General features: G+C 31.4%; 2 protein-coding genes and 1 non-coding gene across 3 annotated transcripts; all 3 read right to left on the bottom strand.

Annotated features, from left to right (window-relative positions):
* Positions 1-3,311: 3,311 nt before the first annotated feature.
* On the bottom strand, positions 3,312-10,051 carry LOC148305094 (uncharacterized). The gene is made up of 5 exons (XM_088267191.1): positions 9,693-10,051; positions 7,897-8,169; positions 6,741-7,097; positions 4,969-5,187; positions 3,312-4,098 (listed from the first exon to the last, which is right to left on the bottom strand). The coding sequence occupies exons 1-5, from the start codon at positions 9,810-9,812 to the stop codon at positions 3,385-3,387; spliced, it is 1,683 nt and encodes a 560-aa protein (XP_088123317.1). The 5' UTR covers positions 9,813-10,051; the 3' UTR covers positions 3,312-3,384.
* Positions 10,052-10,483: 432 nt separating this feature from the next.
* On the bottom strand, positions 10,484-14,178 carry LOC148305092 (uncharacterized). The gene is made up of 4 exons (XM_088267175.1): positions 14,102-14,178; positions 13,596-13,768; positions 12,024-12,116; positions 10,484-10,662 (listed from the first exon to the last, which is right to left on the bottom strand). The coding sequence occupies exons 2-4, from the start codon at positions 13,765-13,767 to the stop codon at positions 10,592-10,594; spliced, it is 336 nt and encodes a 111-aa protein (XP_088123301.1). The 5' UTR covers position 13,768; positions 14,102-14,178; the 3' UTR covers positions 10,484-10,591.
* On the bottom strand, positions 10,727-10,799 carry LOC148305093 (small nucleolar RNA Me28S-Am982). Its single transcript, XR_015838243.1, has one exon. It is a non-coding gene; the product is annotated as a small nucleolar RNA Me28S-Am982 (small nucleolar RNA).
* Positions 14,179-18,210: the final 4,032 nt, after the last annotated feature.

Below are 18,210 nucleotides of genomic sequence, written 5' to 3'. Positions count from 1 at the left end.
CAAGGTGATCAGTCTTATGCTCCAGATTATTATTATATATATATATATATATATATATATATATGTATATATATATATATATATATATATATATATATATATATATATATATATATATATATTTACTTATTTAAAAAAAAGGAAAAACCCGCAAAGCGTCTATTTTAGGTGCTTGTCTGCAGGTAGGATAGTAAGGATAGGGAAGGTAAATATGGAAAATACATCACAAACACTCGGACCAATTGAAAATAAATCTTTCTTGAATTCATTTTGCAATTGGCGGGAATAGAGCCCGCGACGCCAATTTCACAGTCGAGCATCTACCCAACTACGCTACGGCGCCTGTCCTTCGAATAGCTTCGGTGCTTGGGGCCCTCGAGGCTGTATACCCGTATTCTTACTGATACGCACATATGTCTTTAGGTGTGTAAATATTTTTTTTAGTTAATTTGCATTTTACTTAACACTTTGACTGTTGATAGGATTTTTGTCAAATGTTTTTTGATTTTGTTTTATTTCAATACAATAGTTGTTTATATTGATATCTCAACATGGATGAAGAAGAATATGAAAGTCTGTGTATTGTCAGAGCTTATAGGCTGGTTTAGGTGAACACTTTATAAACATATGACATTCATTATTCTACCCATGATTGATTGAACCACACTATTCAAATTTTGAAAGTTGTATTAATGCTTCAATTGACACCTTTCCTCACACGCTATCGGCACCATCTATGATCGAGTTCAAGAGTTATAATTTAATACAATAGTATGGTTTATTTAAAAAAATAATAATTTGCGAAAACCCTGATGTTTTAAATTGTGAATGTTTATATTTTTGCAATATTTTTCATTTAGCATATATTTTTTTTTTATATGACTCGATTTTGAATTGACAATTTTTTTCATATTTTATCTTTCTCATAATTTTTTCTATTTCAAAGTGGTGTATGTATTAATAAATACTGTATAAAATATCACATTTCAATGTTTGATCTTTTAATGTTTTTTTAGTATGCAAAAAGTTTATGGATAGTATTATTAAAATAATTGGAAAATCACGCTGTTTTATTTAAAATTAGAAAATATAATTCTAATGCAGTGGTCACAACTTACAGCCCGCAGGCCATATCGGCACGGCAAAGATTTTTACCTCTCCCTCCAAAAATTCCCAATTTTTGCATATAAATAGCTCATATAGAATATTGTTGTTGCGGGTTTTTTTTTCAACAACCCTGACCCTAATTATCCTCAGACAGTCTGCCGCCCAACCCTCAGTATACTAATGACATTCATTTTCATTCAAACCCTTATCCGCACCCCAATGGTGCATAGGGCACTGCATCATACAAACGCAGTGTTATCTTGATCGTTAACACATGCAGGAAAGGTGATCAGCCCTCCGCTTCAGGCACCAGTCCAGGATAATATGGAATAAATATTAGGGTGAAAAAATCACTTATATTTATTTGACCCCCCTGGGAATCGAATCCGGGCCTCCAGAACGGTAGCCGAGCGTGCTGACCATTACATTACGGAGGCGGACAATATTTCAACATCTGTCAATACCTCCGAAATGGCCGAACGCACTCGTAAACAAACTAGTCGCGCTTGTAATATTTCATCAAATGGATGAGATAATATAAATAAATTCCACCGAATCTAGTCAAACAAAACCCATCGAGATTATGGAAAACGTGTTCCTTGAAGGAAAAGAAGAGCTTATCTGGATGGGAATGTGAGAAATATTTGGTGGCTCTCCACATGCCAGAATACTTTAAAGCAAGGGTGGCCAACCTGCGGCCCGCGGAGCAAATCACACATTTTTTCCTTTAGTGTACACAAAACCACCAAAAGAACATTACATCTACATAATAATAATAATAATAGTAGTGTGTTGTATAAACAAATTATATCATCCTTATTAGTGGTGCAATTCAGTTTAACAATTTATTTTAACATTTTAATTTAATTTTTTAATTTATTTATACTAATCACATGTAACCGCAAACCCTATTCCCATCTGTATAATGTTTTTTGACATATCTTATGATCTACCAAAAGTAAGCAAATAGAACCTACCTAGTATGTAAAAGATGCTTTCAAGCGTTTCCCGCAAACAATGTGTTAATTTTGTTGTTTTGGCTGTGAATTAACGGCGGCATCATGTTCTATGCTGTATGCAGAAAAATACACAGGGCAATGGCGTTGCATCTATAGCCCCAAACTCAAACGTTGGAAGTTTGTTACGTAGTAATGAAAGATCATTATTTGTATGGATTTGTCATCTACCTGCTTACTACTATATATATATATATATATATATATATATATATATATATATATATATATATATATATATATATATATATATATATATATATATATATATATATATATATATATATATATATATATATATATATATATATATATATATATATATATATATGGATTTGTCATCTACCTGCTTACTACTATATATATATATATATATATATATATATATATATATATATATATATATATATATATATATATATATATATATATATATATATATATATATATATATATATATATATATATATATATATATATATATATATATATATATATATATATATATATATATATATATATATATATATATATATATATATATATATATATATATATATATATATATATATATATATATATATATATATATATATATATATATATATATATATATATATATATATATATATATATATATATATATATATATATATATATATATATATATATATATATATATATATATATATATATATATATATATATATATATATATATATATATATATATATATATATATATATATATATATATATATATATATATATATATATATATATATATATATATATATATATATATATATATATATATATATATATATATATATATATATATATATATATATATATATATATATATATATATATATATATATATATATATATATATATATATATATATATATATATATATATATATATATATATATATATATATATATATATATATATATATATATATATATATATATATATATATATATATATATATATATATATATATATATATATATATATATATATATATATATATATATATATATATATATATATATATATATATATATATATATATATATATATATATATATATATATATATATATATATATATATATATATATATATATATATATAATAGATTTTATAAATAATGTTCAGTGATTATAAAAAAAAACAATAAATTTCTATTTGGATTCGTACAATTTAATATCTGTTTCCAATAAATCAGTACAAATATCTTTACAAAAAGACAATTCATCTCGCATTTTGAAATTTAGCCAAAGCATCGGCGAAAGTTTTCTTGGAGTTGACAATCATTTCATCGATGGACTCAAAATCGGCGGCTCTCTCATCTTCCAACATGGTCAGTTGGGTCTCCAAGAACTTCACCTGCTCCTGAGATATCTCCAGCTTGTTTTTCAGCATTTCGATTTCGTATCGTCTACAGTTATCGGGGCAAACGTTTCCCTGATTTTTGCCAGTTTTAACGGTATATTGAACTGATGTTTTGACAGAGGAACCGATTGATGAAACCGAACGAGTTTTTTGACCGGTTACTTTCAATTCTTTTATTTCTAATTCATTGTAAATTTTACTATTCATTTTGTTACCTTTTATCTTTAAATACCTCTTTTCTAAATCCATATATTTTCTCCTCTCCTCATCTAATCTTTTATTAGTTTTATCCAAAACATTCGCCAAGACTTTTATTTCATTATCAGCCGCTATTTGTAGCGGTGTAAAATAAACTTTTTGTAAAGAACTCTCGATAACTTTTGTCAGCTGATTATTTAAATACTCAATTTTTTTGTTTCGTTCTTCAAGTTTTTCGTTCAAAGCATTCACCCTGTATTTTTCATTCTTGAGATCTTCAACAATTAAGTCATGGGATGATTGAATATTTTCGTTGGCGGTTTTTATGTCTTTCAAAAGGTCTTGGTATTGTCTTTCAACAGTTTTTTGTTGTAACTGAAATCATTAAAATATAATATACAAAATATTAATTTTTAAATGATCGAGTAACGTTTGTCATTAAAAATGATTATGTACATATTTAGATTACAGTCATCCCTTGTCATCAAGTGTTCTCATACATGTTTAGGGGTTATTATCATTGGGATAAAATGAAGTATCATGGATTGTTTTTATAGCAAATAAATTGATTTATAAAATCACAAATTTTCTTATTTAAATGTGCAGAAAAATAGGATCCTTTAGAATTAAACTTTCTTCATTTAAATGGTGGGAAAACACTGCAGAGGAGTGACATAATTATGCATTGAAGGAGTTTGAAAGAAATCATTTGTCACAATTCCACTGATCCGAAACATCACAATTTTTTGTAACAATATTAAATTTGTGGTTTTTCTAGAGATGGATTTTAAGTATCATAAGTTAGATAGGTAGTCATTTACATTTACAAATTGCCAAGACTTCATTCCATCAAATTATTAATATAACAAAATGACTACATACTAACAAAGTTTATAATAGGTACTCCTGACAAATCACAAGTATTCTGTTGTGAAACTTAGCCTTAAGGCTAAAGGCTCATTTGAATGAGTGATGTAATGATTTTGCCCGGGCAGTGTTCCCACTGCCCTTTTCTTCCGAAAAGGGAACTCAAAATTCCTGCCCTCACGATTATGAAATTTAATGGCAACTTACGGCCAGCAAATTTTTTAATGAATATGATGGAATGAAACTATTAATTTTTCATATTTTTAAAAATTTGTATTGTATTTTAGAAATCGAAAAGTTTCCTAAAGGGAATTTATGTGGAGTATATTTAATCAACCATAAAAATGTCTTTTGGTAGTAAAATGTCTTTTCACTCACAATTAATTCTTCTTTGATTTTATCATCATGTAAACTTTTGTCGGTAAGGTTTTGTATGGTGTGCCTGAGGGCCACACTTTCGCTGGTGAGTGTTTTGACGCGAGCAGTAGTGCCTTCCAACTTTTTCTTAATTTCAGCATATTCGCTTTGTAAGGCTTCAAAATCCTTGGCAGTTTGGTCATTTTGGTTTCTTCTCTTTGCTTCTATATCTCTGATAACCTAAATCAATGCATTTAAAGAAAAAACTTATTATTTTACATCAACTAATTAACTGAAAACAGTCAACAGACTCCTGACTCCTGACTTGTCCGTTTGCAAGAACCTGGTGTACCTTATCATCCCAGACCGTCACTATTCAGGTAACAATAAACTAGTAACCTTTAAGGTAACCTTTTTTTCACCACTAGTACGCACCAAAGCTTTTAATTGTTCTGTTTAATTTATCTCAAATTATAAACCATTTGGTCATTCTACATATGACCAAAATTGCATGTGATAAACATTTTGTGTAATTGTAAGTGTGTGAATAGTGCTTTGGTGGTGACGTGTAGTATTGTTTGCATGCTGTTGTAGTGATTGTCCTGACGAAGAGACCGGTACGTCTCGAAACCGGTAGAAATTCTCTGTGAGTGATTATATACTAATATTACTAACATTTTTATAAAAAGCGCAAATATCTTGGCTAAAGGAATAACTTGCTCGGCCTCTCTATATTGAAATTTTAGCTACGGGTAAGGAATACACCCATACCTCGCTATACGGCCGCTCTTTATACGGCATTTCGCTATAACGGCCCTCTTTAATTAACGCAAATTTTCGATTTACGGCCTAAAATGTTTCGCTATAATGGCAATTTTTTTTTCGATAAATCTACATATTATTAATCTTGCGCAAGCGCAATCTCGATGCACACTATTTTCTTTTAGAATAATGATGACGATAATGATCTGCAGGTTACCATTTCTTCATCGTTTTCAGATTAAAGCCATTTAAAAAAAAATATGTTTGTATACATTCACATATTTTACCATGAAGTTGTTTCATTTCTGTTTATAGATTATTGTTGGTTTTTGGAGTCTGTTATTATTTTATGTACAAATGTATGCACTTGTAATGTATGTATTTTTTATTAAAATGAAATAAAAAGAAAATCTATTTCAATGATAAACCATGTTACATATTTAACAAATTTAGAACAGATCTCATTGAATTGGTATGAATTTGTAATAGAATAATTGATTCCTTATACAGCTTTTCGCTTTGCGGCCAAGTTTTGTGGAACGTATCTAGGCCGTTATGCGAGGTATGAGTGTATATGAAAAATAAAAGCCTAGGATCTCTTAAAAAATCTATTTTTTAATTATTTTATGGAGTTGGTGGGATTGAACGCACATCAGCAATTTTACAGAAAAATAGCTACCTAACTCACCATGTTATACGTTTTATTTTATCATTTTTTGATACGAGCTACAGTCAGCAGAGGATCAGTATTTTTTTTATTGTGAATGATGACTTATAACTGGGCTTTTCCGGTAGAATTTTTTTGTAAATTTTGCCAAGAATCATTTTAAATCTTCAAAACAGTGTAAAATACAAATTTAAGTAATTAATCTCTGGATTACAAAGAAACTTGTAAAGATATACCAAACTTCTCCCTTATATCTGTAATTATGACTTGTATTATGTTTCAAAATTATTGTCTTTTAATTAGCATGTGCAATGTATTGCCGGAAAAGGATTAAATTTATTGAATAAAAGTCTTATTGACAAACCTGGATAGTATTTTCTTTTTTCACTTCAGTTAGAATATTCTTATTTTTACCATACAACTTTTCTTCTAACTCTGAGATCTTATTCTTCAAAATGATAATTTCCTGCGCTCTTCCTTTGAAACCAATGGGCTCTGCGGCCAACTTTTGGACGCTAATAAAACTGGGACCGATCTCATTTTGCAAGCATTTATTAGCCAGCAACATTTCATTCTTCAAATCGATTTTCTTATTCCGAATTTCGATAAGTTTTTTGGTCGTGTTGGTTAATTTTTCTCTCAAGTCTTTTAACTCATCTTGACTCGGTATGACTTTTTCTTCTTTATTTTCGAGTATTTTAGGTTCTGGTTTATCCAATACCTTATTTTAAAAATAAATAATTTAATAAAATACATTGAAAATTGTGCATATGCCGATCTCCGCAGCATGCTATCTAGCAGCCTCTAAAATTTGTTTTTGAAAACTTGCAGCAAGAAATATTAGTGAAAAAAAAGTTGTATGTGAAATAAGTCATGAAATAGATTTTTCAATTGAAATTGGACACTATACAAATCAAATTGGACATTATATTGTATTTTATTTTGAAAAATATGTATATTCATATTCATTCATTCATTCAAACCCTTATCCGCACCCCGATGGTGCATAGGGCACTGCATCATAAAGATGCAGTGTTATCTTGATCGTTAACACAAAGAAAAGGTGATCAGCCCTCTGCTTCAGGTACCAGTCCAGGGTAATATTAAAATTTATTCAATATTTATATTAGAGTGAAAAAATCACTTATATTTATTTGATTCTGGTAATTGAACCCGGGACCTCTAGTACAGTAGCCGAGCGTGCTGACCATTACACTACAGAGGCGGACACGTAATATATATATACAAAGCAGTAGAACCATAATTATTTCTGCTTAATTTCCTTATTCTTCTTCTTCAAGTGCCCTGTCGGGTCCCCCTAACATTGGCGATCATCTGGGCGAACCTATCCCTGTCCTGCGCCGCTCGGAACAGCTCCTCAACACTTCGGGTGCCGGTTCACTCCCTCACGTTTCGCAGCAAGGACATTTGTCTCCTTCCGGGCCCTCGGAGTCCCTCAATTTTTCCCTCCAATATCAGTTGGAGAAGGTTAAAATGAAGATAAATTTCATTAACAATACCTTATTTTCGGCTTCGACCAACCTTCTTTCAAGTGCCGCATACTTAGTTTTAAATGATTCCAGTTCAGCCACAGAGTGTCGGTTTTGTTTACACAATTCAGTGACTTTAGCGCTGATGACTCCGGCGGACTTAGCAGAAACACAGGGTCCACCAACGCTAATAATGTTTTTAATATTTTCCTGCAGAGAACTGACGGTTTTCGTTAGCTCTTCAATTCGATCATCTCTCTGCTTGATGAAGTTACGGAGATCGTCATTTTCAGACGTAAGGGACTGCCAAATAGAAAAGGTATTTTAATTAAAGGTTAATAATTGTAACCTGATTTCCTGATAATTATGTTCTCAATAGAAGTACAGTTAAAACCACGGGTGGCCCGCGGTCATGTATGCCGAATATATTTTTAAACCAGTGATATATACGATATGTATGTGATACACTGTTTGATATATCAACAAAATTTATGTGCTCAAGTATTTTCTAAGAGCCAAGTCATGCATGTTGTTCTAAAAACTATATCCGTTCGCGCGCTCTTCAGCATCACCAATTTAAGGCAATCTCAAAAATTTTGTAAACCAGTTAAGGTGTGCAACTTTAACTATTGAAATAGATTTAGAAAATTTAAGTAAGCGAAAAGAAAGTCAAATCTAGCATTGAGCGGCCATTGATAAATTGGTTTTATTTAAAATAAAATTGATAATATTTTTTATTTATGTGTCAAAATTGATCATTTTGATCATTAAAATTTTTCAAAATGTTTACTTCTAAACAAATACATTTTTCGTTAGTTTGATGTGTGTTTTTTTCTCACATCTGGTCGTAGTAATGTTTTATTTTCTCAATTACCCTGATTAAACTTGCTAATTATCTCTGCATTTAAATTATTTATAATACTTACAAAAAAATCTATAAGTTTGAAATTCGTTGTTATAAAAAAAATTAATGGTTTTGTTTATAAAGTCTGTATGCGGACCTTGGGAAAATTTTAGTTCGTTGATGCGGTCCGGGGTACAATTTGGGTTGGCCAGGCCTGGTTTAAACCTTCATTTACTCACACAAGATACATATTACTCTTTTGCAGCCGTTGCTTAAATGCAGTGATAGGGATTTGAGATGTCATGAAAAGGTATGATGATTGTAGATTTTTTATGTAATTTTATCCCTAATGTTAAGATGTAACAATTGTTTTTTTTTTTATGGATTTTCAATTAATTTAGTGTGTAAACTTCTGTTAGAAATAAACCAATATTGTTAACACATTTTGGACGGGTCTTTTTTTACGCCTGCGGACCGCTGGCGACAGGATTTGATAATTGTGTACATATAGTTTAGACCTTAACAGAGATTGGTACATAATATTCATATAAAAACATTTAATAATTCCTTCTTTTCTGACATTGAAATGAGGCCAGCGCTTCTGCGCTGGCCTCATTTCCTAAGAATTCCTATTTCGAAGGGTAAAAATTCCCTTCACGTCCTTAAGCATCAATGACCGTACGGGTAGAAATACCTTTCCCATCTTAAGTGTTGATTATTTTTAAATGAAACCCTGTAAATGGAATTTCATTTTATTCTTTTTTGGTAATTATTCAGTTGGTTTTCCAATAAATAAGTATTTTTTTTTTAGCTAACAGCAGGTGTGCAAAGTATTGCTAACAAAAACTTCAGGCATACAACCAAATTTGGATTTTTACATGTTACATCCAACACAAAGGTGCCAACACTACAATTGTAGGTAGGCTATTATAGAAAATTTTCGTTCTTTATATTTCTCATTGCCGAGGTTAACATAACCTACCTTTATTTGACCCAACAGATGTTTATTAAGTTCCTCTGGATACATATCCTCGGAGGAGATCTTGATTTTTCCATCTCCCTTGTTGACTTTTGCATTATCAGCTTTACTCCTAGCTGACATCTCCAGGAACTAAGCATTACAAACCGTTGCCATTGTCAGAAAGGTGACAATATTTCTTTGTTGTTTTGAAATCATATTTGGAACACTAAATTATCAAAAAAATAAAAAGTACCTTCTCCAAAAAAAAAAAATGCAGGTACATTTTTTTTTGCATACAAGCATTTAAGTAAAGATTTTTGCAAACTTTTTATCCGATAAAAAAGAAATAAGTCTCCTCAACAACCACAGAAAGATAACATAAACTTGTGTGTATATTATGTAATTATAATTTACAGATGTTCTGCCACATATGACCAATAAATACATTATAATGAAATAGATAGCACATTTTTCGAGGTTAGGAATGGTTAAAAGCTGTTTGTCTCCGTAGTGTAATGATCAGCACGCTCGGCTACCATACTGGAGGTCCCGGGTTCAATCCCCAGTAAGGGAGTCAAATAAACATGTAAGTGATTTTTTCACTCTAATATTTATTCAACAGTCCAGGGGGACTGGTACCTGAAGCGGAGGGCTGATTATCTTTCCTTCATATGCAAACGATCAAGATAACACTGCATTTATATGATACATTTTTAATTTCCAATCTAACAAATTGTTTTGATATAAACAAGGAAAGCATCTGATTCATACAGTAGAATATCGGGTGAGGGGAATTGAATAAAACCATCATATTTGCTTGTAAAATTATACAAGGTTTATTTCATAGAAATAATTTGTACAAAATGCCGTGTTTGCGAATGTCAAGGTGTTGTGATGATGCATGGTGCCAGATAATCCTCTTAATCGAAGAGACCGAAGCCCATATCATCGTCAGACTCAGATTCAGCCTTCTCCTCGGCCTTCTTGTCCTCTGCAAACCAAACAAATCAACATTAGTATCGTGCATATCATGTATCCTAGGTTGTTGGATGATACAAGGAGTTCAGTATAGAATAAACATCAAGATTTCTCAGTCGAAAGATGGTATAAGGTAAATCATCATGGTTATATTTTTGTTCAATCATAATTGTTGGCAATGAGTTCTTGCAGACTAAATTAAACTGTTTATCATTGCAATATTATAAGAATACCCAAATATGGGGTAATATTGACCATCAAGAATGCTGAGAGTCGATAAATCGATTCTGGATACTTTGACAAAAGCTTGGTCATCGATATACTATCGATGACGCCAGTATAAATTAAGTTCCGACTTGTTAAAAACATTTACAAATAAACAAATTTAACTAATTTTTTTAGAGAAAAATGGAAATACATTTTTCGTAACAACCTATTGTTTTCGCCCTTACAATGTTCACATAATTTTAAATGGACAATTTTAGCATTCATTATTTTTATTTTTTATTTAAATTGTTAAAATAAAGGTATCTTATTAAAATATTGTGATGTCAACATTAACACGTTGACTGCCAACTACGAGATAACTCGTGATTCATTGCAAGAACACAGACTAGGAGTTATCTCGTACTGTGCATTTACTTGCCATATTTATGCAGCTATGATGAAATTCCTATCCATTTTTAATTCATGTTTTACTTAGTAAATACCACTATTTCTTAAAATTTACTGTGACATGTGTTTCGATGCATTCCGCATCATTTTCAAACGCCGTAAGTGAAGCCAATTCTAAATTAGCTTCACATAAACACGTGTCACAGTAGATTTTAAGAAAAAGTTGTATTTACTGAGTAAAACATTAATTAAAAATGGATAGATTTTACCACAAAGTGACTGCCAAATCAATTATTGAAAATAAAATTCCTAATTATCAGTGCTAATATGGATAGATGACGCATGGGAAGAGAGCAAAAAAATCAATGCTGGCATATATGAACAGAAAATATAGTTTATTATTATAGAACAAAAAAAAAGATTAAAAATCAAAAAGTAAAAGCATATTTTTATTGAATAAGATTAAATGAAATTGGCTTCTTAGGACCAGAATTCTGAAAATTGCCTCGGCAGTCAACATGTTATAGAAAATCATAAAAAAAAAATTATACGAATGAATCCATGAATGTAAATATAATCTTTTTTTAAAATTACATATAAACTTGCCCCCTTATCGCACCGAATGGGGCATATGATATTGCATTGTATCGAAGTAGCATTACACAACGGCTACATGGAATTTTTTAATCTTACGTAGCAAGAGTGATCTTTGACCTTGCACGTTGCTTATCTCGATAAGAGTGCACGGATGATATTTACCTTTCTTCTCTGCCGCAGCAGCAGCCACCGGAGCGGCCGCGCTGACAGCCACCGCTCCTCCACCGGATGGCATGGAGGACAACTTCTCGCGTCCTGGAAGAGACAACAAAGTCAGTATCGGCGTCAGGCTGACAACAGTATACACGGTGACCAATTCGCTTCAGATGGGTAACTCTCAGCACTGCCAGTCAGCCGAAAGATGGTATGATAAATGAATCATCATAAAATAGTTTGAAAATTTAATTCCAACATTTGGTGTTGTTAACACATTGATGGGTATCTTTTACGCCTGCGAACCACTGGCGACAAGATTTGATAATTATATACATATAGTTAAGACCAACAAAGAGATCAGTATATTATATATTGGTATATTGATATATATATTATTGCAAATATTAATTAATAATCCCTTACCGCACCCCAATGGTGCATAGGGCACTGCTTCATATAAACGCAGTGTTATCTCGATCGATTACACATGAAGGAAAGGTGATCAGCCCTCCACTTCAGGTACCAGTCCAGTGTAATATTGAATAAATATTAGAGTCCGCCTCCGTAGTGTAATGGTCAGCATGCTCGCCTACCGTTCTGGAGGTCCCGGGTTCGATTCCCAGGGGGGTTTAATAAATATAAGTGATTTTTTTCACTCTAATATTTATTCAATATTACACTGGACTGGTGTATTGCAAATATAGTAAATATATATTAGAAGATATAGATATATCAAGAGAAGCTTTTTTGTGACGGGAGAATATTTCAATGAATAAATGACTGGATAACTACATTATTATTATTATCTTGCCTATATAACTTTCTAAATGACTGGGTGACTACATACTCTATATAACTTTAAAAATGTCACAGATAACACATTTTAGACGGGTATTTTTTTATGATTGCGGACCACTGGTGACGGGATTTGATGATAATGTACATATAGTTAATATCCTAACAAAGAGATTGGTATATAATGTTCATATAAAAACATTAGATAATTCCTTCTTTTCTGCTTTCGAAATGAGGCCATCGCAGAAGGTAAAAATACCCTTCCCGTCCTTAAGCATCTCAATCGACCCAACGGGTAGAAATATATTTCCCGTAAGTGTGTTACCCTAGTAAGCTTGTCAAATTGGCGATAAACACTGAAAAGCTATATTTTTTTCTTGGTGAATTACCATGTTTAATAATCAAACATTCAAAATAAAAATCTTGAAAAATCCTTTATAAAAAAGGGTAAAATCAGTTATTATTCATGTTCTTAGAATCTACTTCTATCTCTAGCTATTTAATTATAAGGGGCCAATACTACATTCTACTAAGTCAAAATTGGCCTAGTGTTAAAACAGACATTGAGATAATGAAACATCGTCAATATAATCCATCGAACCAGAATACTTTCTAAGTTTAAAGCTCAGTAGCCCGGGATCCTCACAAATTCGCAAAAGTTTTCCCTATTCAAAAACGGATCAACCAAACTTTTAGGTTATGTACGTGATACGTATGTAGAGATTAATGTTTTGAGGGTATAAATATTAATGTTTATAAGAGAGGGACAATTTGAATACACACCCTTGACAATGAGTTCTTCTACATCCTTGCCAGCAAGCTCGGCAATGACTTTCTTCAGCTTCTCGGCATCAGCCTCGATACCGACGGAGCTGAGGATCTTCTCAATGTCTCCAGACGCGGGAGCCGCCTTCCCTCCCAACACGGCGAGTAAATAAGCGGCCACGTAACGCATTCTGTAAAAAGTAACAACTCGTCATGACAAACTTCTGCAACCCGCGCCATTTGTGTTTCACAACAAATACCGCGACAGTCGCATATTTTAACTTTTCCACTGCGGAAAATGACTAATACTCCCAATTCTTCACAACACCAAACGAAAAATAAACACTGCATTTAACGAATATTCGCGCATCAAATTACCACATTGCTAGGAGAATCCGACAACATCTAGACAAGATAATGTTGTATCGAGGTAACTAGACAACATAACTTCACATCAACCATATTTTACTTTAATTTAACAACTATTTTTGTTTTATACAACGCTTTTCTATTAAAATACTTACTTTTAAGTCGTAGATGACACGAAACGTGTGAGATGCCGGTGCAAAAATGTTCACGTCTCCGACAACTGACGGAAAAGAAATTGCTTAGATTTTTTGACAAAGAAGCGGACTTATTTCCTGTTTGTATTGCCATATAAAAAAATGTTTTTTAAGTTTCTACTCAAAGTAGTTCGAGGTAGGATAGTTTTAGCATTTGGCATAATAAAAAATAAAAAATAATACTTGTCTCGGTTTGATAAATAAATCATGGTGACAACACTTCATCGATATTTATTTACAGATTACGAAGATTTTTGTGTTTTTTTTTCTATTCCATAAAATTTAAAAAAATTACAACATTCGAAATGACATTGCCTGTGTGCTGCAGAAAAATAATCAGCATCCAATTACTGAAGGTTGACCACCACATTGGGAAAACTTAAATGGTTCGGCAAAGAGGACTGCAGCATCTTGAACCCCAGTCCACTCTTTTATGTTGAGCCAGGACTTCCTCTTTCAGTCATCATTATTTCCAGGAGTTGATGCAGGTCTCATGATGTGTCCTAGGACAGTGTTCCGCGGCACACTAGTGTACCGTGGTGATTAGTTGGTGTACCGCGGAAAAAGTCTAATTTTGTGAAGATAACACACTTAGAAATATGTAGCTGAAAGCTATACGATCAAGGCACTTTGTTGTGGGCATAGCGTGCGAATTAGGAATTTTAACTACAATATTAGTCTAGTATTCAATAAATAAAAAAAAGAGAACGCCTCAGGGCCATCATCGAAGAGGTGAGAGTAGCCATATCAACAATTGCTCCAAATTTTTATCACCTGTGCTCAGTTAAGTAGGCTCACAATTCACATTAAACATCATATGTTATATCGCTCACTCCTTTCAAGAACGTCATAAATAAAAAATAGTAAATTTTTAGTTTTGCGTGTTTTTGGAATGCCCAGAAAATGTACTATATCTATGCTCAGTTAAGTAGGCTCACAATTCACATTAAACATCATATGTTATATCGCTCACTCCTTTCAAGAGCGTCATAAATAAAAAATAGTAAATTTTTAGTTTTGCGTGTTTTCGGAATGCCCAGAAAATGTACTATATCCCAGCAAAAACGGCATATTTTTAACTTAATATTTACCCGCTATAGGGTAGAGAGTGTTGTTTTTGCATTTTAAAGAAAAGGTATTGTTTACTTATTTTTTTAAATATACTAAATATTTTTCAAATGGAGAAAAAACTTTCAGGTTTTACCTAAAAAGATCTGTTGCACAGTAAAAAGTTCAATAAATGGCTTGATATTTATTTTTAATACATTGTATTATATTTTAAAACTTTAAAAACGTTCTCCTGAAAAATCAAGTTTTTTGATTTACGACGTTCTTGAAAGGAGTGAGCGATATATGTTTTCAGATTCTATGAATTTTAATAACAAAGCAATTTTAAATAGTCTTTGTTTTTTTCTCTGGTGTACCACCAAAAATTCTTGATTCGGCAGGAGTACTTTGAACAGAAAAAGTTTGCGGAACACTGTCCTAGGAACTTAAATTTCCTGGCCTTAAGGCCATACTCGCAATAATAAAATTCAGAGACGGGTACGTCTCGAAACCGGTAGACATAAAAATCTCGGTGAGCGGTTATATTACTAACATATTTGTAAAAAAAATAAGTAAAGATGACTAACCACAAAGTAAATGCTTTAAATATTAATAATATTGAGAATATAATAAAATTCCGTTAGCTACCGGCAATGCATAGAGTGGGATGTCAGGTCACGCCCAATTTTATTTTAGAAAACATATTTTGTTTTTTTTTGTTTTTTAGGATATGTATTTTATTTTATTTTTTAATTCCTTACCTTTCAATAACTCTTTTCTTTTCAAAACCACATATCTATTTCGAAGAAAAACTCTGTCCAAGATATGTGCTACATGTTGCGACAGTCATATTTCCATGGCATTTATTCTCGTTTGTCATCTCCCTCGAGGATCTAGGCTTTTCATATTTGGGCAATTATAGGCCGAATATATCGTAGTCATACAGGAGAAAGTGATAAAGTGCATTTTTTACAAAAACGTTATCATTGACTATTTTGATATCTTACTAGCTTAATAATAAATCCCAATGAATTTTAAGCTTGGGAGTATAATATATTGACTAGTTAAAAATGATTAACTTCATTGATGTTTATTTTGTTGCCAAGCAAAAGTGACCTAAACGGCCCTCCTGAACATTTTACGTTTTGTTGGTTATGTAGTCACTTTCTCCTGTACGACTACGATATGCTTTTAGGATTTGTACATATTGACATCATTTTGTTAAATTAGGGATGTTTATAGGGAAAAATGAATTAAACATTTAGTATTGTTGAATATTCCTTTTTAATACAAAAAGAACATACAACATATAAGTCTTTACTGAATAGTAAATATAGATTATATTCTTACCAAACAATAACTCGATAATAAATACAAATTGTTTTGTTTTGATGAATCAATTGCGACTTTCCCTATTTATTGGCAACACAGAACACAAACGCTCCATCAAGCCAAAACCTCATTTTCACTCAACTTTTATACTTATTACACTTCAATCATTCAGATTCAAAATGCCGCTTTATATGCACAGTTACTATTATAAATAAATGTCACCACTTGACACCATCCTAATTACTTTGCGGGTTTTACATGATTGGCAGATATATGTATTTAAACGCCGAGCATCAATCATTTCTTATTTTGCTTGACTCGCACTGCGTTTTTATTTTATAATTATTAAAAAAATTCAAAGCAATGCGTTACTTTGCTTGTAATTAAATAGAAAAGTAAGAATTGTATAATGGTAAAAGTGTTTTCTTTTAGTATATTAATTGTGGGGTTGCCGTAACAAAAAAAAACAATAATTTAAGTTCAATTTATGAAACATTTTATAACATAGGCATCATTATTATTAGTCATTAAAATTACGATAAAAAATTCAGTAAGACTTATTCCGTTGAAATAACGAAGTCGATTGATAAAAATTGATATTTTCAATTGTTACAAAACAATTTTTGTTAAATTAATATTGGCAACCTCAAAAAAGCGGATATTTAAAATAATTGTATGCAATTTTATATTTAGATTTCTCTGAGAAAAGGCATTATCAAAAAATGCATATTTTGATTATTCCATTATCTTCTTTGTTTCTTCTGCCCCTGAACGGCGCATAGAGCACTGTATATAATAAAAGTGTTATCTAGATCTTAAATAACAAGATGGAAAGCTGATAATTTTTAGGGTGGTGACTGACCGGAGCCACTTCGTCGTACCGTAACACGTTGCGATGCGGGCATTCGTATAGTCAGTACAGCGAGTCGAGTGCTCCATGCAGTTTGGGATGCTCGCTGATGCTCGCCGCGAGCGATGTTATGACGAAATTCTCGGGTCAGTCACCCTTAGGCTTCACACAAACACGATCAATTAGAATATTTGATAATCCCACTATTCAGAGAAATGGAGCGTTGATGAAACGCGCAGTATGCATTTTGTTCCAAGCTAGTTATTAGGCCCGATTCTAAGCAAGAAAAATCATTATATTAGTTTATTAAATGATTTTGCATCTTTCGAGATATCAATCTGAAAGAAAATTTGAGGGAAATGGTGACTTATTTGACAATATGTGATTTTGTACAATGACACACGTATATTATAATGATACCGGATGAATTGAAATCCCAAATATAGGTCTTAATCTAAGGCGATATAAATTACACAATTTTCCACATTTTGTCTTCGAGTGAATATGAAATTAAACAAAAAAATTGCGAGTGACTGGCTACGAATATCGTTCTAAGGCTCGAATAAAACACTACTTTATTATAATATTACACTTCCGAAACAAAAGTACCATTTTATTTTACCATTTGAACGAAATTAGTACGTAGCAGGAATTGCAGTTTTCTTTACTTCATGGAAGATGAAAATAATCTATGCCTTTTCAATAAAATTCAATAAACAAATAAAAAAATTAAAAAACTCCGAATATGCATGTGTTTTTTTTTTTGGATTAATTGATTTAATTCCGAGTACATATATGAATATGATAACCAAACAAATATTATTATACGCAATTTGTTACG

The sequence above is a fragment of the Brachycentrus maculatus genome, unplaced genomic scaffold (genome assembly GCF_059751285.1).
Source record: "Brachycentrus maculatus isolate JH-2025_06_01 unplaced genomic scaffold, ASM5975128v1 h1tg000285l, whole genome shotgun sequence".
NCBI lineage: Eukaryota > Metazoa > Arthropoda > Insecta > Trichoptera > Brachycentridae > Brachycentrus > Brachycentrus maculatus.
Note: the sequence above shows the minus strand (reverse complement) of the source record. Positions and strands in the feature narration are given on the sequence as shown.

Excerpts from the sequence above, each read along its gene's own strand:
- LOC148305094 (XM_088267191.1), bottom strand. The coding sequence starts at position 9,812 with ATGTCAGCTAGGAGTAAAGCTGATAATGCAAAAGTCAACAAGGGAGAT. Across the intron at positions 5,188-6,740 it reads AAAAAGAAAATACTATCCAG|GTTATCAGAGATATAGAAGC; the intron begins GTTTGTCAATAA and ends GCATTGATTTAG. Across the intron at positions 4,099-4,968 it reads AAATCAAAGAAGAATTAATT|TTACAACAAAAAACTGTTGA; the intron begins GTGAGTGAAAAG and ends TAATGATTTCAG.
- LOC148305092 (XM_088267175.1), bottom strand. The coding sequence starts at position 13,767 with ATGCGTTACGTGGCCGCTTATTTACTCGCCGTGTTGGGAGGGAAGGCG. Across the intron at positions 12,117-13,595 it reads AGAAGAACTCATTGTCAAGG|GACGCGAGAAGTTGTCCTCC; the intron begins GTGTGTATTCAA and ends TGTCTCTTCCAG. Across the intron at positions 10,663-12,023 it reads TGCTGCGGCAGAGAAGAAAG|AGGACAAGAAGGCCGAGGAG; the intron begins GTAAATATCATC and ends TTTGGTTTGCAG.